This window comes from Hyperolius riggenbachi, chromosome 11 (assembly GCF_040937935.1).
Source record: "Hyperolius riggenbachi isolate aHypRig1 chromosome 11, aHypRig1.pri, whole genome shotgun sequence".
Taxonomy (NCBI): Eukaryota; Metazoa; Chordata; class Amphibia; order Anura; family Hyperoliidae; genus Hyperolius; species Hyperolius riggenbachi.
The window spans coordinates 217,137,714-217,164,902 of NC_090656.1; the positions used below are offsets into that span (position 1 = coordinate 217,137,714).

Below are 27,189 nucleotides of genomic sequence, written 5' to 3' on the forward strand. Positions count from 1 at the left end.
ATTGCATACACGGTATTTTTAGAGCGGCAGTGCAAGAACTGTTTAAAATGAATGATCTTAGCGCCCAATTGTACGCTTTTTCCAGTTCTAAATTGAGTACAGTGATTGCAATTTCCGCATCTAAAATTACCAATAGGAATGTGTTTTTGCAACCAATTTTGCTCATCAACCGATCTGAACTCACTACTGGTGATTCTGTCTCCAACAGTTGGCGCTCTCCTAAACGATACAAGAGGTTTATGCTTGGCAATCATACATGCACCAATATTGTTTTGAAACTCACACCAATGTCGCTGGATTATTGATTTAATCCTCCCTGCCATTGGAGTGTAGTTGAACACACACGTAAGGGGTTGATCCACTAGTTTTTGATGGCATCTCGCCTTTCTCCTATTGGTCATCAAGTACTCTCTACTCAAATTATCAGCTCTTCGAAATGCCCTGTTTAATTCCTCCATCTCATATCCCCTCATGGACAATCTGATCGCCAGTTCTTTACTTTGGAGTACAAAGTCCTCCCTTTTGTAGTTGTTACGTTTCAACCTGACGAATTGTCCATAGGGGATAGCCTGGATCGTATGTGGGGGGTGGAAACTTGACTGAAGGAGCACGGAGTTGGTAGCAGTATCCTTTCGGTGGCCTCGGCTGAGGACGTGGCCCTCCTCAACATACAGTTCTAAGTCGAGAAAGCACAAGGTGGGATTGGCCACCACACTCGTGAACTGCATGTTGAGGGAATTGATATTAATATAGGCCAAAAATTCCTCGAACTCCACCACAGTGCCCCTCCAAGTCAAGACCACATCATCCACATAGCGATACCAGTGCCTGATTTTATCCCTAAAAGGGTTCATGGTTCCAAATATGTAAGTTTTTTCCCATACCCATAAAAATAGGTTAGAGAATGTAGGGGCTACAGGGGTTCCCATAGCTACTCCAGAGCGTTGCCAATACCACTGACCATCAAAAAGGAACACATTTCGTGTCAATACAAACTCAAGACATTGCATTAGATATTCAACCCAACTAGCATCTTCACCACATTCCAACAGCAACTGCTTAACCGCTGAAATGCCTTGAACATGAGGAATGCGGGTGTACAAATTCACCACGTCAATGGATGCCAGAAATTCGTTCTCCCCAACCTCCACACCCCCGAGTCTCCCCAGGGCGTCCAAGGTGTCGGCCAGGTGGGTGCGAATCACCCTGAGAAAGGGTCTCAATTGGTGGTCCAAAAACTTGGACAAAGGCTCAGTAAGTGAACCCCTGGCCGACACAATTGGACGCCCCGGAGGGGAGACCGGGTCCTTGTGGACCTTGGGGAGAAAGTACCAAACCGGTTTTCTGGGGAAATCGGGCAACAAACCCTCCCCCATCTGCTTGGTAAGCAATCCCCTTTCTACTCCCTGCCTTAGGAGTGCCTGCAATGAAGATTTGCACTGAGGTAATGGGTTGGATCTTAACTTCTCATAGAAGCCATCCAGTCCCTCCAGTTGCCTGAGGGCCTCCCTGACATAATAACTCCTCGACATGACTACAAGGTTCCCTCCCTTGTCAGCCTTCTTCAAGACTAGTTGTTTGTTATCTTTGAGCCATTTGAGTGCATTTAGTTCTTCCTTTGTTAGATTAGGATCCACTTCTGGGTAGATAAGTGCCTGAATGTCATGGAGAACCCTTCGGTTGAGAATGTCAACCGGAGAGCCTGGGACTGTCCTGAATTCCTTAATTGATTTGCAGGGACGGAACTGTTCTTTTGATGGCTCAATTATGTCGACCTGCATATCAATGTCATCATTATTGCCCTCAGACCATAATTGTTCCAGATCCCATAGTGCTTGGAGATCCTGGCTACTGTCCAGCTTCGGAACGAAGAATCCCAATTTACTGATGGTGGTATGGCTATTGAGCCGGATTTCGTCTGCGGGGGAATCCGATTTCTTCTCCTGCCAAAGTGCTATGTTTAATTTGCGTATCGTTTTGTACCAGTCAACCTCAAAGTCGAATTTGTCAAAATTACATGTGAGAGAGTAGTTAAGGCCTTTTTTAAGAAGTGAGTCACTGCCCCCTGGTAACTCCACCCCCGAGATGTTAATGATTTGTAGATTCTTTCCAGCCTCTATTTCCTGGAGGCTATCTATCTCCTTTTGCGTTTGCCCTTCCCATAGGTCCCCCTCCCCCAGGTAACCCTTTTGTTCGGGGTTTTGGTGGAACCTAGATCGTCCTCTTCCTCCTCGTCTGATGGCACGTCTAAAGGGACCTCTACACATCTTTTCTTAGGGGGAGTTTTAAGTGCAGGTTTAGGTTTGGCCTTAGGTGGAATCTTAGATATGGTTTTCTCCTCTGGGCTGGAATCACTTCCTGATTCCGTGGTCCAGTACCCCTTACTGTCTGGTGTCTGTTTCCTTTTCCTATTTCTAGGACGTCTAATTGGTTGCCCCCAATCCCAGATTTTGCCCTCTTTAAAGTCTTGACGATCTCGTCTGAACTTCCCAAGCTTTCTTTGTTTGATGTCGTCTTGTACTGGTACCAATCTGTTTTCGATTTTCTCCTCAACCTTGCCTAGCTGGTCCGTGGAGGTTAGTTTGAGAAGTTCTTGCTTGCATTGGGTAATCTCAGCCACTGTAACATTGTACTCGCGTTCAGTCCTCTTGAGAACGATGGACTGCAATCTTAGCGCATGCTGCAGGTGCTCATCATCCCATTCTTTCATGAACTCTGTATCATTTCTGTATTCACTTGCCTCTCTGTAATTGCGAAAGCCTCTGGATGCTATTTCTTTAGATTCGTAGCGTTTGAGAGTAGCCACGGTCCAAAACAGTTTCACCTCTTTGTCAGATAATCGATTGAGATCTTGCTCAATAACCTTCACCCCCACTGTCCTGCTGGAACTTGACCCACTTGCTGTGTCTGTAAAAAAAGTCTCCCAATCTGACCTGCCAGCCTGAAGACGTCTGGTTCCAGCAATGGCCTCCGCAGATGTACCAGGTATTTCAGTGGCAGGTGGATCTGCCTCTTGCATCTGTGCACAGATAGTCAAACTGGTACACAATGAGAGAGGACAAAAGACTGGCACTAGATGAACCAGAGGCAGGATGGCACCGGATCCGTACCAAGGCTAAAACGTGCTCTCAAGAACATACACGTGACATGATGAGAAGAGAAGATAGAGGCACTGTTGAAGCATAAAAGGTACCTTTAATCCACGGTGATGCAGACAACGGGGTACACAGTGGGGGTGAGGGGAAGTGCCTGACAGCTGTTTCGCTAAATAAGCTTCTTCAGAGGCAGGAAAGAACCCTGCCTCTGAAGAAGCTTATTTAGCGAAACAGCTGTCAGGCACTTCCCCTCACCCCCACTGTGTACCCCGTTGTCTGCATCACCGTGGATTAAAGGTACCTTTTATGCTTCAACAGTGCCTCTATCTTCTCTTCTCATCTAAGGCCAGCCCTGATTGGACCAATCAGAGAATGCAGAGTCAATTCAGAAGTATTTGGCCAATCAGAGAATGCAGAGTCAATTCAGAAGTATTGGACCAATCAGAGAATGCAGAGTCATTCAGAAGTATTTGGCCAATCAGAGAATGCAGAGTCAATTCAGAAGTATTTGGCCAATCAGAGAATGCAGAGTCAATTCAGAAGTATTTGGCCAATCAGAGAATGCAGAGTCAATTCAGAAGTATTTGGCCAATCAGAGAATGCAGAGTCAATTCAGAAGTATTTGGCCAATCAGAGAATGCAGAGTCAATTCAGAAGTATTTGGCCAATCAGAGAATGCAGAGTCAATTCAGAAGTATTTGGCCAATCAGAGAATGCAGAGTCAATTCAGAAGTATTTGGCCAATCAGAGAATGCAGAGTCAATTCAGAAGTATTTGGCCAATCAGAGAATGCAGAGTCAATTCAGAAGTATTTGGCCAATCAGAGAATGCAGAGTCAACTCAGGTTCAGGTTCCCTTTAATCCAGTCCTGGTTATCTAGACCACTTAAACGACAACTGTAGTGAGAAGAATATGCCAGATTTATTTTCTTTTTAAATAATGCCAGTTGCCTGGCAGCCCTGCTGATCTACTTAGCTGCAGCAGTGTCCGAAGAACACTGTTCGATCTGCTGTTCTCCGCACCTCTCTTCACCGTTTTTTATGCTTCCTATCATTCATCATTTTTCATGGAATAGTTCTATTAAAGTTTGAGAAGTTTTATATACATTCAAACGAGTTGCTCCTGGATCTTTGTTCTTGCATAGATGTCACATACCAATAAAATGTTGAGAAACACTGGGTTAGGAGACCACACTGATCACATGCTTCTCCATGAGTTCTCCTAGACATGACCATCACCACCAGTGGCGTGAGGCAATCTGTACCTCATTGCGGCCCGTGACTCCTTTCCGCTGCGCTGATAGAGTCTGCAGCCTCATGAATATCAAACCAACAAGCAGAAATGGCTGTGCTCTGTGTGTGCAGCTGCCTGGCACACTTTAATAGTCTTTTTATGGGTTTTGTTACAAGGGAAGAGTATTATTATTGCTCTGGTTATTAGCCTTGAACGAGGATTCTGCACCTGTCTCACTAATGACAAGTAATACCAGCAGAGAGATTATAGCTGCTGCGATCGGAGGCAGAACGCTAATTGACTGTGCAGGGAACGTGGAAGGCAATGTGAGTGATTGTGGCAGGTAATGACGGCGGGAGGGCGGGGCCATCGCTTTCCCACCTGACCCAATTCCACCCCGCCATCTGTACGTAAATGGCCCACCATATGGAACGCAGATCGGACGGACAGGCTGCAATGTGTACTTCATACGTTCATAGATGCCAACGTTGCCTAATTATTTCTAGGAACACCTTGTGACTGCAGCACTGAACATCAGTTATTAACAGTTGAATGAAATCCCAACATGGGTTGCTTAAAAGGCTGCTCCGCATAAAATTCGGATTCTTGTTTCAGTTCTGTGATCAAGGGTTAGGACCTGTGCGCAACAATGTTCACTGCCTTAGGGTAGGTGCGCACATAACATGAAAGGCTGCGTTTTGAGTCATGTGCAGATTTTTGTTGTGTGCATTTTTGGTGCGTTTTGGGTGCGCTTGCGTTAGCGATTTTTTACTGTAGATTTGTTTTTCAATCATTTTGTGTGCGTTTTAATGCGTTTGTGGTTCGCATATGTGTTTTGTTTGCGTTTTACATTTGCGTTTTATGAAAATAACTAGGAAGACAACAGGAAGTGGAAATACATCACAGAACAATTTTTCTTTACAAAAACGCATATAAAAATGCGTCCGCGGCCCATTGACTTCCATCAGCGGCAAAAACGCAGCGTTTCCCACAACGCTAGCGTTTCTGCTAGGTGTGCACCTAGCCTCAGAGGCGTGTAGCTATGGGGGGGCAAGGGGGAGACATATGTCCCCAGGCGCAGCACTGTCAGTGCGCTCAGTGCGGGCACCACACCCCCGCGTGAGAGAGGCGGCTCTCTGGCCGCCCGATGTACCCCCACTTCCTTCCCTCTGTAGAGGAGTGGGGAAACAATAACAGCAGGAAACACTCTGGCTCCAACGTTCCGATAATGACGTCACATGATGCCAAATTTGGCAAGGAGAGGGCGCTGTGCGCAGCACGCACAGCGCCCTCTCCTTGCCAAATTTGGCATCATGTGACTAGAGACACCACTGTTACCGAGGAGAGGACGCTACGCACACTCAGAGGAGAGATGACATCATTGTCGGAACACTGAAACCAGTGAGGCTATTTAAAGAGGTGGCACATTTCTGGCTTTCTAAAGGGGCACATCTGGCTATCCCAATGGGGGAAGGGGGCACATTTGGCTATCTATAGAGGGAAGGGGCACATCTGGCTATGTAAACACAATTTGTACATGTGGCTCCACCCATGACCACTCCCACATTATGATGATGCATGGATGCCATTTGTTGCGCAGTGCTGTCCAGAGGGAGCTGCAAACTGTCTTTGTCCCCAGGTGAAAAAAAAAGTCCCGCTTAGAGTTAACACACAGTGGTATATAGGGTGCTTCCATTAACGCAAGGTAGCAATTGCCTCCGGGCCCCCAAGTGCTTAACTCTTAAATGCTTCCTGGGGACCCCTGCACAATACCAGTGTTAGTATCTCACCTGTCCCAGTGGCCCATGCTCTGTTCCATTTCTTCATGCTCCTGGTCTTCTTCCTGCTGCCTGCCTCTAGTTACTGGCGCTAGTTGTTATGCTGACACAGAACATGCGCCGGTAACGAGAGGCAGACAGCTGGAGGAAGACCGGAGCAGCGCGCGGGCTGCTGGGACAGGTGAGATACAAAGGTTGGTATTGTGCTTAGACCCTGTGCAACACGTAGGTGTTTAGCTGGCAGCTGGTTATGGGGCCCCTGGGGGCTGCGTTTGCTGGGGGGGGACCAGGTTATCCCTTGTCCGGGGCCCCATTGGGCCTTGAACTGGTCAGCCAGTAATGGGGCAGGTTTGTGCAGAATTCAAGAAAAACATATGAACATGAAGTGTGCTTTGGAGGTGCCCATCTCTGAGACGCTGAATGCAATGCGTTCTTACTGCCTGGTCACCACAGTGCAAAATAAGCTCAGTTAATTCCTGCCGACTGACCTTGCATATTTTATGTACCATTTCTCAGTGAAGAATTTGTGTGTTTAAATGTCTGTGTGAATTTGTTAAGTTTGGGAAGCAGAGTTCCCCCATGTCTTTAGTCTGGAGCTTCTGGATCCAGGCTTAATCAGTACGTGTTCCCTGACTGTTACGGTCTCCTGCACAGTGAGGATAAGAAACATCATCCTCATTGTGTTCAGGAGACCATAACACTCAATTTTCCTCCCTCATCCTCTGATCCCTTACTTGTAGGAAGAACATTGAATTCCCTTTAAAGGACACCTGCAGGGAAAACAGTATAGAGGCTGCCATCAGAGCTGGTGCTATCATTGTAGCAGAGGGGGCAATTGCCCCAGGGTCCCCCCCCTCCCCAAACGGCCCCCTAAACTACTGTGCTCCACAGGCCTCTGCAGGATCAGCATTGCAACTCATCTGATACGGATCACTGCTCCGTCTATACTAATCATCTTCATCCTGCTGCCTGCCTCTTCTCCATGACCCGTCGTATGTCATTACGCAATAACATGCACCAGGTCACTGAGAAGAGGCAGGCAGCACGGTAAAGATGGGGGGCACGGATGGAGCAGCGCCCTGGAACAGGTGAGCACAGTGGTATTTAAAGGGCTGATTGGGGAGGGGGTCTGGCATTGCTGAAGGGCTGAATTTGCTGCAGGAATGGGGGGGGGGGGGGGGGGGCAGGGTTTCCTTTGATAAGGTGAGGGGTGTAGGTGGGGCCCAGGGTTACCTTTGCCCCGCGGCCCCATTGGAGCTTGAACCAGCACTGGCTGCCATCTTTATTTATTATTAAAAACAAAACTAATTTGCCTTTTGTGTTGATGCTTTGCCTGTTAAGGAATAAACACAAACTGGACAATCAGAGCCCAAACCAATGATTTATGTTAGCTCCTCGACCAGGCCCACATTTACATCACATGGTCCTATACTCTTAGACTCCGCCCTCCATGAACCTCCAAACCCCACCAAACTGCACCACCAGTGTGCTGGCTGTCCCAGCTGTGACTTCTCCCTCACCCATCATAGGCAGATACAGGTGCCCCTTAATATTTGATAGCCAGAAGTACCCTCAATATTTAGTAGCTAGAGATGCCACTAAGTATTAGGTAGCTATAGGAACCTCAGTATTTAGTAACTGTAGATTCCCCTGACTGTAGGGAGATCTTATCAATGGAATTCCTAGAGCAGGGTGAGTAACCTCTCATACTCTCATCACGACTCTGCATAGGGAAGGCGGGAGGGAGGGAGACACTTGGGGTGGGGAATGAGCCACCTTTCCATCATCAGGCGCCTGTAGGCACGTGCCTACGTTGCCTTATGGTAAATCCGGCCCTGCGTTCGACATCAGTGATCCACAAAATAGGAGAAGACTCAGAGAGCTACTATCGTAGGTAGGGCTGGTTCAAGCCCCAGTGGGGCCCTAGGGCAAAGGTAACCTGGGGCCCACTCTTACCCCTACCAGTTAATTGGTCTTGCTGTGTTGGGGGCCAGGTAGTGCTCGGGGCCCTGGGGCAATTGCCTCCCTTGCCTGACTGGTAGCGCCGGCCCTGATCGTAGCTGATCTGCAGAAATTAGTAGGGGATCTCCCACCTATCCCCCTTTCCCCTTCCTCCATAGGACACAACAAGCAGCTAAGCGTAGAGCCCATCAATGTGTTTGTACAACAATCACTCAGATGAAGTGAACCACAACCACAACCAATGGTATAGACTAACATTGATGCATATGGCTTCTCTGAGTGTCCCCCTCTGCTCATGAAATGGCTGTGTGTTCTGCACTCATTACCCACGCATAGCATCTAATGCATGTCAGTGAGGTCACATTTACATAAAGCAACACCATTTTAGTTTTTTTTAAGAGCATGTTTCTATCAAGTACAGGTAGTTCCGACTTACAAATGCCCGACCTACGAACGACCCACCAATATGAACAGCATGGATTCTGTAGGAACTTGTAGTTTTTGAGAAAATCGATTTAAAAAAAATTCAAAGAAAAAACAGCTTTTAAACTTGTATAAGCAGGTACAGGGGGCAGAGGTGACACAGGGGGGGACACTGGAGGCACAGAGGAGGTACAGGGGGCAGAGGTGACACTGAGGGGGACACTGGAGGCACAGAGGAGGTACAGGGGGCAGAGGTGACACTGAGGGGGACACTGGAGGCACAGAGGAGGTACAGGGGGCAGAGGTGACACTGAGGGGGACACTGGAGGCACAGAGGAGGTACAGGGGGCAGAGGTGACACTGAGGGGGACACTGGAGGCACAGAGGAGGTACAGGGGGCAGAGGTGACACAGAGGGGGACACTGGAGGCACAGAGGAGGTACAGGGGGCAGAGGTGACACAGAGGGGGACACTGGAGGCACAGAGGAGGTACAGGGGGCAGAGGTGACACAGAGGGGGACACTGGAGGCACAGAGGAGGTACAGGGGGCAGAGGTGACACAGAGGGGGACACTGGAGGCACAGAGGAGGTACAGGGGACAGAGATGGCACAGAGTTATGACTTAAAGAAACACTGAAGCCAGGCTAAATTCCCTTTTTTCACTTGTGTTTATGTTCATCACTATAAACCCAAGCTAAACCACCGCTATCCTGCCACAAAACAAGAGGTTTATACCCCTCAAATCCCCCCTGCAAAATCCACGACTTTCTTGGTCGTGGATTATGCTGCTCATGGAGGCAGAGCTATGAGCTGCAGCTCGGCCTCCATGCGCGTCAATTGCCGCACGGATCTCCGCCTCTTCCGCCCCTCTCAGTGAAGGAAGATTGAGAGTGGCGGGGAGAAGCGGCGATCAACTGGGATTGACGCACTGAGAGGCAGAGCTACAGCCATTCGCTCTGCCTCATTCAGGAATGAACAGAGGGGATTTGGGGGGTATTAACCCCTCGTTTTGCCGTGAGATAACGGCAGTTTAGCTTGGGTTATAGTGATGAACAGGGCCGGCCCGCCCATGAGGCGGGGTGAAACTTTTGCCTCAGGCGGCACTTCTGGAGGGGCGGCAGCCGCCCGTCTGTGTGTGTGGGGGGCCGCCCGAGCTGGAGGGGATAGCGGGCAGGAAGGGGGTATTGGGCCTAGCGGCGGGGAGGGGGGTCGGACCCCACCCTCCCTCGCCTGGGTCCCCCGTCCTCCGCTCCCCTCCAGCTTTAGAAGTGAGGTCGCTGGCTGCAGCTATATTGTAAGAGGCAATGGGCGGGGAGGACTCACCTCTTCCTCGTTCCAGCCCGAGCCTGCGCTCCACTGACGTCACTTCCTGCTACGCCGCAGGAAGTGATGTCAGTGGAGCGCAGGCTCGGGCTGGAACGAGGAAGAGGTGAGTGATCCCCGCCCGTTGCCTCTTACAATATAGCTGCAGCCAGCGACCTCACTTCTAAAGCTGGAGGGGAGCGGAGGACGGGGGACCCAGGCGAGGAAGGGGGGGGTCCGACCCCCCTCCCCGCCGCTAGGCCCAATACCCCCTTCCTGCCCGTTATCCCCTCCAGCTCGGGCGGCCCCCCACACACACACACGGCTTGGGGGGAGAGGGGAGGGGCGGCGATTTTTTTGAATTTTGCCTCAGGCGGCAAAAAGTCTAGGGCCGGGCCTGGTGATGAACATAACTTCAAGTTAAAAAAGGGAATTTAGAATCACTTCAGAGTCTCTTTAACAACACATTCAGGATAAGAACAAACCTACAGTCCCTATCTTGTTCGTTAACTGGGAACTACCGGTATAAAACCACTGTTTGCCCTACATCCGTTCATTTTCATTTGATTCTGACAGTTGCCCTTCAAGGGTAAACTCAGCAAGTCAGCTCCCATCAAGGGATTGCCTGCCTGTAGTGATGTTATGATAGCTGCAGGCAACGCAATGCGCCCCACACTAGAGGTCGAAGCAGTACAACCCTAATGCACAAGCACGGCGTCCTTGACGGAGGGCTCCAGCGAGTAGCCATCTTGGGAACGTCTGGCTAACAGCACAAAGCCCACCTTCCACCAGAAACGCGGCGGAAGTCTAGCACATTGGGCTCTATTCTCAAAGACTTCCCGCATGCGGTAAAGTGCATGCGGGAAGTGTGCACCCAAAATACCGTCAAGTTGGAATTCTCAAAATGTTCCGCATGTTTTTTCCGCATGCAGGAAAAGTGTGATAAAAGTGCGGGATTCATGCGGAAAAATTTCCGCAAAAGTCGGTATTTTCCGCAATAAAAGATCAATTCTCAAAAATGTTCAGGCCCATCATTTCGTCGTTAATTACCAATTTTTTTTATCACCTACAAGTAGTAGGTGATATATTCCGCATCCCATTGACTTTAATGAAGTGTGGAGGCTTAAGGGCTGTGCTTGCTGGACTTTAACTTTTTTTTTAAACACTTTTTCATGCGACCTTTTTACCGCATCATTCCCGCATGAATAATGGCTGTTTCCGCATCTTTTTCCCCGCATGCGGAAAACATGCGGAAAATATTAGTGAATGTGGAAAAAATGCGGAGTTTACCGCTGGCGGGAATATAGCGGTAAAATTATGCGGAAAATTTGGCTCTTTGAGAATAGAGCCCAATCTCATTTTGTCATCTCGTCTGCCTTTTCTAACGCTTCCTCCTTTGTCGGCCTAGCGAGAGGTCCGGACCCCACCGTCGTCTTATTATAGTAACTGGAACATGGAATTTCCGAGAGAGTCAGTCGCTCCAGTTCCTCTGCTGTCATTGGTTAATCGCTTCCTTCATTCAGAAGGGAAGGCTGACGCGTGACAACCTTCATGTTGAAAAAAGTGGGACATGAAAAGGGATATTTCAGATGCTCCGACTTCTGCCGCTCGGCGCCCCCCGAAGACAGCCGTCTCCCAGCCTTTAATGAAGTGCTCCTTTCAAATTGATACGGCCACCTGTGCAGGCCTGGCGCTCGCCGAAAATGATTTCCTGCGCTCTTATTCCAGAGACAGCGTGAGGCTAATGACCGCCGTGACAGCCCTGCAAAGGAGGCAGCTACTTAAAGATTTCATTCACATAATTGATGAGATGTGAAATTGGTTCACTCTCAGTTCGCCCCGCAGCCTCCTTCTCTCTCCCGACTGCCCCGCCTTTTTTTCCCCCCTCTTTCTTTATTCTTTCCATATTTGGTGAATCACAGAAAGAAATTTCAGTGCGGGAAATAGAATCTTCAAAGTGTTTGCTGAGAGTGACGGAACTGATCAGATAGGCAAGAGGATTACTATCAGAGATTTGCTGAAAACACTGCAGGCCTGACGCTGTACAGAAGAGAATTGTTCATCTTGTTTCTTCGCAATTCAAATACCCAATCGGGTTCTAAAGATCTAAACCCCTCACCCAATCATTAATATTACAGCGCTTCTGCTTCTACTTGTCACTCAGACTTAGAGGACTACTATTGTGAAAAATTGTAACAGATAAAGGACCACTATCGACAAAAAAGTAGGCAGTTAAAATCTGACAGAACGGACAAGTTTTGGGCCAGTCCATCTCCTCATGGGGGATTCTAAAGAATTTTCTTTGTTTTCAACAGCATTTCCTGAACAGCAGTTGCAAAGTCTAAGGGCTCGTTTCCACGCAGTGGCACTTCCGGGTCTGCGGGTACGCAGACAAATCCCAGAAGCTGTGCCATGCACGGCTATGGGACTCGCTGCCTCCCGCGCGAAAACTGATGGCAGTGCCAGCCAAATCGCTAGGGCAAGTGATTCGGCCAGCTGTGCCATTATTTCCTATGGCAGAGTTTCCCCCGAGCGATTTGCCTGTGGGGAAACTCTGCGAATTCGGCCCGGAAACAGGCCCTCACTGACAAAATAGTGTGCAAGTGAGTAGGGAAGCTGGCTGGTATTTTATTATTTTGGCAGTTACACTGCTGTTCAGGAAAAGCTGTTGAAAACAGATAACCCTGAGAATCCCCCATGAGGAGATGGACTGGCCCAAAACCTGTCCGTTCTGTCAGATTTTAACTGCCTACTTTTTACGCAATAGTGGTTTAAAATGCATGAGTAAAATGTGCTATACATTACTTTTCTCTTATGTTACTGTCACAGTAGGTAGTAGAAACCTGACAGAAGCAACAGGTTTTGAACTAGTCCATCTCCTCATGGGGAATTCTCAGGGTTTTCTTTCTTTTCAAAGGCACTTGAGTGAACAGCAGTTGATCAGTCCAGCTGCCAGAATAGTGTGCAAAACCGTAGGAGGGGCGGCCTGCATCTTTGTATAGATCTTTCCCAGGGAGTGCTTTTGTAAATAATACATTAAATAAACAAGACCCCCCATGAAGAGATGGACAAGTCAAAGACCTGTCAGTTCCTTTATATTTCTACTAGCTACTGTAAGTGACAGCAACATCGGAGGAAAATAATGTATAGCTCATTTTACTCTGTACGAAATGTACTTCTTTTTTGTATGTGTTTAAAGGGATTTTACATTTAACAATTTTATTGTGATAGTGGTGCTTTAAAGTGGAACTGAACTCAGAATTTCCACTCTGCTTTGAAAGATTAGCCACAGCATGTTAACCTCGATGGACAAAAACACATTTCTTCACTACAATTTATGGAAATCCTAAAATAACGTAAGTTTAGAAGTTGGTTTCACTTTGCAGGGAGCACTGAAGGGGTTAAGCATCAGTGTTTTTTCTATGGGGAGGGTAGCAGTGCTCCTGCAATCTATTAGACACTATGATCTGGGTAAACTGAACACAGGAATACAAAGCAGGGAACTTCTTCAGCAACTTTATGTGGACTAAAGACTTTACTCTGTGTGCTGTGCAGGAGTCTGGTTCTGCTCCTATTACAAGGAGGAACAGTGTTGGTCGGTCATGTAACCACCACTACCTCTACTTGTAATTGGGGGGGGGGGGGGGTGCAGAGTCTTAAGGTAGCCATACACTGGTTGATTTGCCATCATATCCGACCAACAGATAGATCCCTCTCTGATCGAATCTGATCAGAGAGGGATCGTATTGCTGCCTTTACTGCAAACAAATTGTGAATCGATTTCAGCATCGATCAATCTGTGGTGGTGCTGTGATTGGAGGTGTGGCAGGGGCCTGATTGGAAGTGTGGCGGGGGCCTGATTGCAGGTGAGGCAGGGGCCTGATTGGAGGTGTGGCAGGGGCCTGATTAGAGGTGTGGCAGGGGCCTCATTAGAAGTGTGGCGGGGGCCTGATTGCAGGTGAGGCAGGGGCCTGATTGGAGGTGTGGCAGAGGCCTGATTAGAGGAGTGGCAGGGGCCTCATTGGAAGTGTGGCGGGGGCCTGATTGCAGGTGAGGCAGGGGCCTGATTGGAGGTGTGGCAGGGGCCTCATTGGAAGTGTGGCGGGGGCCTGATTGCAGGTGAGGCAGGGGCCTGATTGGAGGTGTGGCAGGGGCCTGATTGCAGGTGAGGCAGGGGCCTGATTAGAGGAGTGGCAGGGGCCTCATTGGAAGTGTGGCGGGGGCCTGATTGGAGGTGAGGCAGGGGCCTGATTGGAGGTGTGGCAGGGGCCTGATTGGAAGTGTGGCGGGGGCCTGATTGCAGGTGAGGCAGGGGCCTGATTGCAGGTGAGGCAGGGGCCTGATTGGAGGTGTGGCAGGGGCCTGATTGCAGGTGAGGCAGGGGCCTGATTAGAGGAGTGGCAGGGGCCTCATTGGAAGTGTGGCAGGGGCCTGATTAGAGGAGTGGCAGGGGCCTCATTGGAAGTGTGGCAGGGGCCTGATTGGAGGTGTGGCAGGGGCCTGATTGGAGGTGTGGCAGGGGCCTCATTGGAAGTGTGGCGAGGGCCTGATTGGAGATGAGGCAGGGGCCTGATTGGAGGTGTGGCAGGGGCCTGATTGGAAGTGTGGCAGGGGCCTGATTGGAAGTGTGGCGGGGGCCTGATTGGAGGTGAGGCAGGGGCCTGATTGCAGGTGAGGCAGGGGCCTGATTGGAGGTGAGGCACGGGCCTGATTGGAGGTGTGGCAGGGGCCTGATTGGAGGTGTGGCGGGGGCCTGATTGCAGGTGAGGCAGGGGCCTGATTAGAGGTGTGGCAGGGGCCTGATTAAAGGTGTGGCAGGGGCCTGATTGGAGGTGTGGCAGGGGCCTGATTAGAGGTGTGGCAGGGGCCTCATTGGAAGTGTGGCGGGGGCCTGATTGGAGGTGAGGCAGGGGCCTCATTGGAAGTGTGGCAGGGGCCTGATTGCAGGTGAGGCAGGGGCCTGATTGGAGGTGTGGCAGGGGCCTCATTGGAAGTGTGGCGGGGGCCTGATTGGAGGTGTGGCAGGGGCCTGATTAGAGGTGTGGCCGGGGCCTCATTGGAAGTGTGGCGGGGGCCTGATTGCAGGTGAGGCAGGGGCCTGATTGGAGGTGTGGCAGGGGCCTGATTAGAGGTGTGGCAGGGGCCTCATTGGAAGTGTGGCGGGGGCCTGATTGGAGGTGAGGCAGGGGCCTCATTGGAAGTGTGGCGGGGGCCTGATTGCAGGTGAGGCAGGGGCCTGATTGGAGGTGTGGCAGGGGCCTCATTGGAAATGTGGCGGGGGCCTGATTGCAGGTGAGGCAGGGGCCTGATTAGAGGTGTGGCAGGGGCCTCATTGGAAGTGTGGCGGGGGCCTGATTGCAGGTGAGGCAGGGGCCTGATTGGAGGTGTGGCAGGGGCCTGATTAGAGGTGTGGCAGGGGCCTCATTGGAAGTGTGGCAGGGGCCTGATTGGAGGTGTGGCAGGGGCCTGATTGGAGGTGAGGCAGGGGCCTGATTGCAGGTGAGGCAGGGGCCTGATTGCAGGTGAGGCAGGGGCCTGATTGGAGGTGTGGCAGGGGCCTGATTGGAGGTGTGGCAGGGGCCTGATTGGAGGTGTGGCAGGGGCCTGATTGCAGGTGAGGCAGGGGCCTGATTAGAGGTGTGGCAGGGGCCTGATTAGAGGTGTGGCAGGGGCCTCATTGAAAGTGTGACGGGGGCCTGATTGGAGGTGTGCCGGGGGCCTGATTAGAGGTGTGGCAGGGGCCTCATTGGAAGTGTGGCGGGGGCCTGATTGGAGGTGTGCCAGGGGCCTGATTAGAGGTGTGGCAGGGGCCTCATTGGAAGTGTGGCGGGGGCCTGATTGGAGGTGAGGCAGGGGCCTCATTGGAAGTGTGGCGGGGGCCTGATTGCAGGTGAGGCAGGGGCCTGATTGGAGGTGTGGCAGGGGCCTGATTAGAGGTGTGGCAGGGGCCTCATTGGAAGTGTGGCCGGGGCCTGATTGCAGGTGAGGCAGGGGCCTGATTGGAGGTGTGGCAGGGGCCTGATTGGAGGTGAGGCAGGGGCCTCATTGGAAGTGTGGCGGGGGCCTGATTGCAGGTGAGGCAGGGGCCTGATTGGAGGTGTGGCAGGGGCCTGATTAGAGGTGTGGCAGGGGCCTCATTGGAAGTGTGGCGGGGGCCTGATTGCAGGTGAGGCAGGGGCCTGATTGGAGGTGTGGCAGGGGCCTGATTAGAGGTGTGGCAGGGGCCTGATTAGAGGTGTGGCAGGGGCCTCATTGGAAGTGTGGCGGGGGCCTGATTGCAGGTGAGGCTGGGGCCTGATTGGAGGTGTGGCAGGGGCCTGATTAGAGGTGTGGCAGGGGCCTCATTGGAAGTGTGGCGGGGGCCTGATTGGAGGTGTGGCAGGGGCATTTCTTTTGTAACTCAGAAAGATGGGAGGTTATGAACATGGCCTTTAAAAAAAAAAAATTAAAAAGAAATTTGCATGGACCATTTGGACAGCCAAAGTACTGTAAATAGATAAAACGTAAAATGTACCCTTTATGGCGCCTTCACTGGTGGATAGGAGGAGAGGCAGAAAGAGCCAGTTCCATCCACTGATAAAATCTGTAAAAGACGCTGGGCTCAATGCTCTGTTGTATCTCTTGTGAACCTAAATATGCATAAGTTTAAAAAGGGCGCTGCGGTAATTTGGGTGCCTGAAACAGACGCTAGTGGAATATCGGTAAATTTACCAATATTCTTCTTTTGTCAATAGCCAATTCCGATAGTAAAACCTCTGTAATTTTTTGTATATTTTACTAACACCTAACCGTATTCTCACACTAACCCTTCCTCTACCGATGCCTAACCCTAACCCATCTTTACCTGCACTTCTTGCCTAACCTATTCTCACACTAACACTAATGTAACACCCCTCCCCCCCCCCCCCTTCGACGCAATTTCCATCACTGCCTCCACCGCTAAGTTTGCCCCAGTCTTCCACAATTAACATTGAGATCTATGCAGCGCCCATTTTGCTAAAACACTGCCAGTGCCCAAATTACCCAGTTGAAGTGGACCTGAACTCTTGCACAGGACAGAAGGAAAACAAAGAAAAATGCAAAGAGGGTAGCACGGTGGGATAGCGGTTAGCACTCTTAGCTTGCAAATCCCAGCAAGGTCAACATCTGCACGGAGTTTGTATGTTCTCCCTGTGCCTGTGTGGGTATCCTCCAGGTACTCCAGTTTCCTCCCACATCCCAAAAAAACATACGGATAAGTTAATTGGCTTTCCCCTAAAATTAGCCCTAGACTATGATACATGCATGACTACACGATACATACATAGGCATGTGACTATGGTAGGGACTAGATTGTGAGCCCCTCGGAGGGACAGTTAAGTTACAAGACAATATACTCTGTACAGCGCTGCGGAAGAGGTCAGCGCTATATAAATAATAATAATAATCATCTTGTATGTATTTAGAGGATTTAGCCTGTCTAATCCAACCTCATCTGTGACTAATCACAGTGTAATTTGATCTCTGAGCTGTCTGGCTGCCTATGGAGAGCAGCTAATTTGTAAACACAGGATGTTAACCCTATGTCCGCTTCCATGAAACCAGGAAATAGAGACACTTTAGATTTATTGCAGGATTTGTATCAGCTGTAACAGAGAAATGATTTTCTTTAAAGGTTATTATGCTGTTGCTTATCTTTTAGAGCAGAAAGGAAGTTCTGAGTTCAGGTACAGCAGGATTTAAAGTGATTTTTTTACAACTACTAAATTGAGAATATTAACATTTTTGTTAATTGGGAAAAGGGTCAGAGTTCGGCGCTATTCCAGTTTAGCGGCCCCAGTAGGAAACCTCATAGGGAAATTCCGCTAATGTGATTGGGTGCTGTTAGGTTTCCAATAGGTTGCCGTAAACTACGCCCACACTATTCGGCCAATCAACGCTTGGTGCTGTAGAGCATGATGTGATTGCAAAACTGTTCCTTATAAGGTTCCCTGCTGGGTAAACTAGTTACTAGACTACTAGACTAGCTAGCACCCCCGGAGACCTTAGGAGGAGTTATGTTATACATTAATGCACATTGAATTGATGATTTTTGTTTTGCTTGGACAGGATGGGAAGATCTTTTGCCGGAGGACGGCCTGCGACTGCCAGAACCCCAGCGTGGACCTGTTCTGCTGCCCGGAGTGCGACACCAGAGTGACCAGCCAATGCTTGGATCAAAACGGGCACAAAGTCTACCACAGTGGCGACAACTGGACCTACAGCTGCCAGCAGTGTCGCTGTCTGGTAAGTCCTGTCACCCCACCCAGAACTAACAATCCAGCCTGAGGAGGAGGATGGAAAGAAACTGCAGAAACTGCAGGGGGCTGCAGTATTCAAATCTCTGCACCCTCAAACCCCAGCATCGCAAACTCACCACATCCATCCATCATCCCTGCTGAAACCTTTCTCCTAGAGCTGAGTTCCCCAACCCTGTCCTCAAGGCCCACCAACAGTACATGTTTTGCAGGAAACCACACACAATCACAGGTGGGGTAAAAAAAACCATGCACTGTTGGTGGGCCTTGAGGACAGGGCTGGGGAACACTGTTTACTGGCTCTGGTGATGAGATCTCTGTGCACCTGAGAAGTGAACTCTTTAACCCGGAAATGAGTAAATACAATGTATTTATTCATAAAAGCGCTGGGGAAATCACTATACAAAGCGCTTTTTCAAGCGTTTTGCTCTTTCCCTATACCGCATGCATCAAAAAAGGGCGCGTGGGATATAGCCAAAATCATAAGTTGTAATGTAAAACAACCCTAACCTAACCCTACTCTCCCACAGAAGCCTCCCTGTACCTATCCCTAACCCCTAGACCCCCCTGCTGGTGCCTAACCCTAAAATCCCCCTGTGGTACCTAACCTTAAACACCCCCTGGTGGTGTCTGACCCTAAGATCCCCCCTGGTGGTGCCTGACCCTAAGATCCCCCCTGGTGGTGCCTGACCCTAAGATCCCCCCTGGTGGTGCCTGACCCTAAGAACCCCCCTGGTGGTGCCTGACCCTAAGACCCCCCTGTTGGTGCTTAAACCTAACCATCCTCCTGGTGGTGCCTAAACCTAACCATCCCCACTGTACAAACACCTTTACAAACATATAAACAATAATATATTTAATCCTTAAAATACTTCACTATAAATAACATGAATAGAATAATGTATATATTTGTATAAGAATAAATAGCCTTACAATCACGTACACATTAAAAATCTTAAAGTAACGCTAATATTAAAAGCAATATATTAGTAAGTTTATAAATCTGAAAACTATAATCGATGCATTAGAAGTGTAAAAAACAAAGTTACCGGTAATACCAAAAGTGATGTATTTCTAATACAATAAAGTTGAAAACGATATTTAACTGCTTGCCGACCGCGTCACGCCGTTGGGCGTGGCGGCAGCCCCAGGGCCGCCTAACGCCGATCAGCGTAAAGTCCTGGGGCAGCAGTTTGCAGGAGATTGCACGCAGGCTGCGCACGCATCTCCTGCTTGGTGGGCGAAGCAGAGCTCCGCCTTCAGAACGCTCGGAAGACTGTTACATGGCGGTTACATGTACAGAGCTGCGATCAGCAGCAGCACTGTACTGGGGATGTCCCCCTGGGGGACAAGAGAGCGATCGGCTCTCATAGGCAGAAGCCTATGACAGCCGATCGCCGTGATTGGCCGGCTGGGGGGAGGGAGGGGTTATTAAAAAAAAAAAAAATACTAATATTTATTTAAAAAAAAAAAAATAAACACAGAGGGGGCGATCAGACCCCACCAACAGAGAACTCTCTGTTAGTGGGGGGAAAAGGGGGGGAATCACTTGTGTGCTGTGTTGTGCGGCCCTGCAGCTTGGCCTTAAAGCTGCAGTGGCCAATTAAGTACAAAATAGCCTGGTGACTTGTAAACGATATTTTTAATAAACCTTATTCTGTAAAAAAAAAACCTTTTGTTAACACGATCTCTGCAACCGCTATTTCTCGGGCGCCCAAATTTTCTGTCAGCCGCCCAATAGCCGATATTTTGTATTGCAGTCTACGGCGGTGCCTTTTTGTCCACTAGCCATATGCGCCCTTTTTTACTGCTCCCCCTATACCTTCCATTGAGCCAAAGTGTTCAGAAAATAGTACATGTAGCGCGTTTGCGATTTCAATGTGATCGAAACGCTTACATGTGAACACTGTCATAGGAAATCATTACACAAGGGCTTTTAGGGCGATTTGCGAAATAGTCAGCGCTTAAAAAAAAAATCAGCAATCACTCAAAATGTGAACAAGCCCTAACTGTTTAGTGCTCAAAGAAATTAATTGATTAGGGGAACAAAAAAACACCTTCATTATTTTAAATATGAGGTCCCACGTGTCCTGAAGAGTAGTGATGGGCGAACAGTGTTCGCCACTGTTCGGGTTCGCCCGGATTTTGGCCTGTTCGGGTTCGGTTCGGCACCCCCCGAACACCTCATGGTGTTCGGGAGGGTGCTCGGGCACGCTACCCGAACCCGAACAGGCCTTCTTTGTTCGGCCGAACACAGCCGTGTCTGGCCGAACATAGCCCCCTATAGGGTCCCAGCATAAAGGGAGAGCATGCCCCGAGCGCGGGGGGGGGGGGGGGGGGTCGGAAATGCCCCCCACCCCTCTCCGCTAAGCTCTCCCTTTTGCCGGTTCCCTATGATGTTAAATTTAAGCCCCCCAAAAGTACCTGAGGAGGAGGAGGGCAGGAAGCGGGCAGCCGGAGATGCTAGGCGCTAGTACCATCTGGTACTTCCGCCCTCTCTTGACGCACTTCCTGTTTACATTTGAAGTCGCGTCAAGAGAGCGCAGAAGTACCGCGATGACGCGTACGAGGGTACGTGTCATCATGTAGATGACGCGTACCCTCGTTCGCGTCATCGCGGTACTTCTGCGCTCTCTTGATGCGACTTCAAATGTAAACAGGAAGTGCGTCAAGAGAGGGCGGAAGTACCAGATGCAGAGGGTACTAGCGCCTAGCATCTCCGGCTGCCCGCTTCCTGCCCTCCTCCTCAGGTACTTTTGGGGGGCTTAAATTTAACATTATAAGGAACCGGCAAAAGGGAGAGCTTAGCGGGGAGGAGTGGGGGGCATTTCCGACCCCCCCGCGCTCGGGGCATGCTCTCCCTTTATGCTGGGACCCTATGGGGGCCCCAAAGGGACATGTTCGGGTTGGGTTCGGGGTTAGGCTCGAACATGCCGAACATCAGGGGCATGTTCGGCCGAACCACACCGAACCCGAACATCCAGATGTTCGCCCAACACTACTGAAGAGGCGTGAAACAGCTGTGGACAGTAGGGGCTTTCTGCTGTGCCTGTCTCTTTGTGGCGTCAATGGAAGGGGAGTTCTTGCTGAGTGCCGGAGGCCGTGCTTTCTTTTCAGACTAATTATTATTATTATTATTTTAAAAAACAAGCGACACCCATGCTAACCAAGTAATAAAAAACACATATATAAGTAGATAAATACTGCTTCTACTTACATAACAGATGTATTGTGCTATCCGCATAATGATTCCTGTGAATTTTATAAAGGAAAAGCAGAAAATCCTATTCTTGCCAAGCTAATGCTGACATTATATCCTCCCTGACTCTTCTTTCCCCCCTCCCTTCTCTTGCTCATTGTGTATTCATTAGCTGCTCTCCTCCCAGAGTCTTCAGACACTCCCACTGAGGTGTATACTTACAACTGCCCTGTCTATTTTTTTTATTTACACATCCAAATCACTGAGTCACCTCAGCCTTGCTGGTAAACACAAGTAATCAGAGGGTGCTTCTGATAAGCAGCTAGGCAGGGAAATAAATGGAAGAGGAGGAATTTATTATAGATAAAAAGAACTCCCAGCATGCAACTCTTTGGCACTAGGGCCAGTGCTCCTAAAGTATGTGATAACTCCAAACCATAACAGCAGAAAAAGTTTTGCAAGTTTTGAAAGCAGGATTAGCATCCTTATCACTTAATACACTCAGACAAGTTGCTGTTGAAATTTGATTTTTATGGTGACAATACCGCTTTAAATATGGGTATTGTTTTTATTTCGTTTTTTTTTTTTTTTTTTTTTTTTTTTTATAAATTATATTGGTGGAACAGAGATTTTGTTTAAGTGTTGCTAAGGCAGAAAAAAAATGTTTATTTTCAAACTGTATCTGTCGCCCAGATGATACTGATGTTCCCCACCCCCAGCAATGGTAACAATATGTGATTTGTTCACTTTACAAAAATAAAAAATAAAATGCAGTGAAATGAAATCCAATTTCAGTTATGAATGGCTGCATACTCACAGCTTCCATCACTAGTGGAGACAGAACACCTGATCAGCATACTGCTCCTAGGTCAGGGATTCTGAGCATATGGATGACCACAGAGCTAGTTACAGTTTCTCGTGTTTACTTTACACAGGCTGGAGAGGTGGACTGTTGGCCCATCAGCTGCCCGGCCCTGAGCTGCGAGTACACGGCGCTGTCAGAGGGCGAGTGCTGCCCGCACTGTGTGGACGACCCCTGCGCAGCGGACAACATCACGTACGACATCAGGAAGACCTGTCAGGACAGTCAGGGGATGACGCGACTCAGCGGATCTGTGTGGACGATGTCTGGGACTCCCTGCACAACCTGCATATGCAAGGTAACTCCTGCCTCTTCACAGGGACTAACTTCAGGGGCCTAACAATAGCCCCTGCAACTGCTGGGGGCCCAATTCTCCTCCCTCTCCCACATGCAGAGTAGCACAGGTAATGGAGTCCTGTTTGCCTGCTCCAGCACTGTGTGTCCTCTCCATGCATCACAGCCGCACACTTTCTGTTGCCATTCGCTGGCTCCCGATCACGTGACTCGCACCCGGTGAATGGCAGCCGAGAGTGTGCAGCTGTGATGCATGGAGGAGACCAGCAGCACTGGAGCAGGTACATATTACTCTGGTCCCTGCTTTATACTACATGTGTATCGAAGCAAGGTGTGTATCCGGTATAGCGGGTAGAAGTTTGGATTCGGGAGGGGGGGAGATGACAATTTTCCAGGGGGGTGGCTTATGGACCATTGATACGCCCCTGACTGACTTACTACAGAACCCCTAACCTGGATGCCTTCATCCAGAAAAAGACAAACCTGCTTGTTCTTAGGCCAACTTTACTGTGGCTCCCCTACCAGGTACAGTAGCCCCTCTTATTCCATGTGCAGCCCCCTCTTTTATGTGTTACATCCATGTACAGCAGCCCCCACCCTCATTCTATGTGCAGCCCCCTCTTCCATGTACAGCAGCCCCCCCTCTCATTCCATGTGCAGCCCCTTCTTTTATGTGTCACATTCATGCACAGCAGCACCCCCACCCTCATTCCATGTGCAGCCCCCTCCTCCATGTGTAACATCGATGTACAGCAGTCCCCTCCATCCTCATTCCACGTGCAGCCCCCTCCTACATGTGTTACATCCATGTACAGCAGCCCCCCTCCCATTTCATGTGCAGCCCCCTCCTCCATGTGTTACATCCATGTGCAGCAGCCCCCCACCCTCATTTCATGTGTGGCCCCCTCTTCCATGTGTAACATCCTTGTGCGTGGGGGTGGGGAGGTTAGGGTTAAGCATCCAAGGGGAGATAGTTAGAAATGGTTAGTCATCGGTAGTAGTGGGTGAATAGGGATCGGAGTGAGCAAGATTAGGAATCTGAGGGGAGATGGTTAGGGATCGGTGGGAGCAAGTGATTAGTAGAGTTGGGCCGAACCTCCGATTTTAGGTTCGCGAACCTGGTTCGCGAACTTCCACGGAAGGTTCGGTTCGCGTTAAAGTTCGCGAACCACAATAGACTTCAATGGAGATGCGAACTTTGAAAAAAAAAAATAATTATGCTGGCCACAAAAGTGATGGAAAAGATGTTTCAAGGGGTCTAACACCTGGAGGGGGGCATGGCAGAGTGGGATACATGCCAAAAGTCCCCGGGAAAAATCTGGATTTGACGCAAAGCAGCGTTTTAAGGGCAGAAATTACATTGAATGCTAAATGACAGGCCTAAAGTGCTTTAACCCCCTTGGCGGTATGAAAAATACCGCCAGGGGGAAGCGCAGCAGTTTTTAAAAAAAAATTTTTTTTTTTAATCATGTAGCGAGCCGAGGGCTCGCTACATGATAGCCGCCGCTCAGCGGCATCCCCCCGCCCGCTTCGATCGCCTTCGGCGATCACCGATCAGGAAATCCCGTTCAAAGAACGGGATTTCCTGGAGGGCTTCCCCCGTCGCCATGGCGACGGGGCGGGATGACGTCACCGACGTCAGCGACGTCGGGACGTCATTGGGAGACCCGATCCACCCCTCGGCGCTGCCTGGCACTGATTGGCCAGGCAGCGCTCGGGGTCTGGGGGGGGCGCGCGCCGCACCGGATAGCAGCAATCGGGCGCGCGGCGGCGGCGATCGGGGTGCTGGCGCAGCTAGCAAAGTGCTAGCTGCGTCCAGCAAAAAAAAAATTATGTAAATCGGCTCAGCAGGGCCTGAGCGGCACCCTCCGGCGGCTTACCCCTGTCACACACGGGGTTACCGCCAAGGAGGTTAAAACATCTTGCATGTGTATACATCAATCAGGTAGTGTAATTAAGGTACTGCTTCACACTGACACACCAAACTCACCGTGTAACGCACCGCAAACAGCTGTTTGTGTAGTGACGGCCGTGCTGGACTGGTGCGCACCATGGCGAGAGTGCAGGTTTTGGTGGCTTTACAGCCCATATGGTCGCCTGGCTGATGGGTTCACAGAACAGGTATGCAGTGGCGGGTTCACTGAACAGTACAGGTATACAGTGGCAGGTTCACTGAACACAACAGGTATGCAGTGGCGGGGTCACTAAACAGGTATACAGTGGCGGGTCCACTGAACAGAACAGGTATGCAGTGGCAGGTTCACTGAACACAACAGGTATGCAGTGGCGGGGTCACTAAACAGGTATACAGTGGCGGGTCCACTGAACAGAACAGGTATGCAGTGTCGGGTTCACTGAACACAACAGGTATGCAGTGGTGGGTTCACTGAACAGGTATGCAGTGGTGGGTTCACAGAACAGGTATGCAGTGGTGGGTTCACAGCACAGGTATGCAGTGGTGGGTTCACTGTACAGGTATGCAGCCAGACAGGAACAAGTTAAGCCTAACTAATCTTTCCCTGAGAGACAGTCTGCAGCAGCTCGCCCTACTCTCACTAACGCAGGCAGCACACGAGTGACCGTAATGGCCGCCGCTGCCTGCCTTATATAAGGGGGGGTGGGGCTCCAGGGGCTAGTGTAGCCTAATTGGCTACACTGGGCCTGCTGACTGTGATGTAGAGGGTCAAAGTTGACCCTCCATGTGCATTATGGGGCGAACCGAACTTCCGCAAAGGTTCGCCTGCGGGACGCGAACGCGAACCACTGAAGTTTGCATGGAACCGTTCGCAGGCAAACCGTTCGGCCCAACTCTAGTGATTAGGGTACAAAGGGAGGAATGGTTAAAGCGACACTTAAGCCAGGAATAAAACATCAGTTTTACTTTCCTGGGGCTTCTACCAGCCCCCACCAGCCATCCCGTGCCCTCGCAGTCACTCATGGAGCCTCCGGTCTCCTGCCGCCAGCTAGTATCGTTTTCGCTGACAGGCCTGGCCACAAGTATTTTTCTTCACGTTAGGCATCGACTGGGAGATAGTTAGGCAGGCCCGTTTTTAGCGCCGTGCGGCCCGTGCCGCCGCCCGGGGCGCTGTTGGGAGGTGGGCGCTGAAATGGAGGGGGGAGCCGGAGCCGCTGGGAGGGCAGCCCGACCTCTCCCTCCCTCCCTCTCCTGGGCCGCCCTCCGTGCTCCCCCCTCAGATGTTGAGCGCAGCAGCAGCAGCAGCAGCAGCAGCCAGGGAGGAAGCGCTGTATACAACATACCTCCCTGCGTTCCAAGCGCTGCTCTCTCGCCGCCGGTCTCTTCCTCTCTGCCGCCTATACGATGATGCACACGCTGGTTCCGGCTAACAGGAACCAGCGTGTGCATCATCGTATAGGCGGCAGAGAGGAAGAGACCGGCGGCGAGAGAGCAGCGCTTGGAACGCAGGGAGGTATGTTGTTTACAGCGCTTCCTCCCTGGCTGCTGCTGCGCTCAACATCTGAGGGGGGAGCACGGAGGGCGGCCCAGGAGAGGGAGGGAGGGAGAGGTCGGGCTGCCCTCCCAGCGGCTCCGGCTCCCCCCTCCATTATGGGGGACAGCTACCTATCTAACCTACGCTGGGGGGCACCTACCTATTTATCCTATTGGGGGGCACCTACCTAATGTAACCTACCCTGGGGGGCACCTACCTAATGTAACCTACCCTGGGGGGCACCTACCTAATGTAACCTATACTGGGGGGCAGCTACCTAATCTAACCTACGCTGGGGGGCACCTACCTATCTAACCTACACTGGGGGGCACCTACCTAATCTAACCTACACTGGGGGGCACCTACCTAATCTAACCTACACTGGGGGGCACCTACCTAATCTAACCTACACTGGGGGCACCTACCTAATCTAACCTACACTGGGGGGCACCTACTTAATCTAACCTACGCTGGGGGGCAGCTACCTAATCTAACCTATACTGGGGGGCAGCTACCTAATCTAACCTACACTGGGGGGCACCTACCTAATCTAACCTACACTGGGGGGCACCTACCTAATCTAACCTACGCTGGGGAGCAGCTACCTAATCTAACCTATACTGGGGAGCAGCTACCTAATCTAACCTATACTGGGGGGCACCTACCTAATCTAACCTATACTGGGGGACAGCTACCCATCTAACCTATACTGGGGGGAACCTACCTATCTAACCTATGCTGGGGGCAACTATTCTGGCTACCTATATTAGAGGCACCCACCTAGCTAACCTTTACTGGGGCACCTACCTAACTAACTTATACCGGGGGCGCCTGCCTATCTAACCTATACTGGGGGCAACTATACTGGCTACCTATACTGGAGGCACCTACCTGGCTAACCTATAGCGGGGGCAACTATACTGGCTCACCTATGCCTCGCTACCTATTCTTGGCTACCTATACTGGGGGGACCTATACTAAGTGCAACTAGACCTGGCTAACCTATACTGCGGGCACCCATACCTTGCTTGGGAAGGGGGGGGGGGGGGGCGTAATTTGTACACACTCGCCCTGGGTGCATTTTAGCCTAGAAACTGCACTGTAGTTAGGGTTAGGCAGGCATCAGCTGGTGGTGGTTAAGGGTCAGAGGGGGGGTGGTTAGGGTTAGGCATAGGTAGAGGGAGGGTTCTGTGTGAGACAAGAGTTAGGTTTAACTAGTAAAATATTGATATCATGTACAAATATTTTACTATCATTTCACTTTCGGAATTTGACCTTCAAAATTGTAAAATATCTGTAAAATTACTAATAATCTA

The 27,189-nt window shown here is 50.3% G+C and overlaps 1 protein-coding gene across 5 annotated transcripts in view; it reads left to right on the plus strand.

Annotated features, from left to right (window-relative positions):
• Positions 1 to 27,189, plus strand: part of NELL1 (neural EGFL like 1) — a 1,178,134-nt gene that overhangs the window by 1,142,904 nt on the left and 8,041 nt on the right. For all 5 annotated transcript variants that reach the window (XM_068260436.1, XM_068260433.1, XM_068260432.1 and 2 more), the window contains 2 exons: positions 17,882 to 18,058; positions 22,204 to 22,428. In XM_068260436.1, coding sequence (XP_068116537.1) covers positions 17,882 to 18,058; positions 22,204 to 22,428 — 402 coding nt within the window. The remainder of the gene's footprint in view (positions 1 to 17,881; positions 18,059 to 22,203; positions 22,429 to 27,189) is intronic.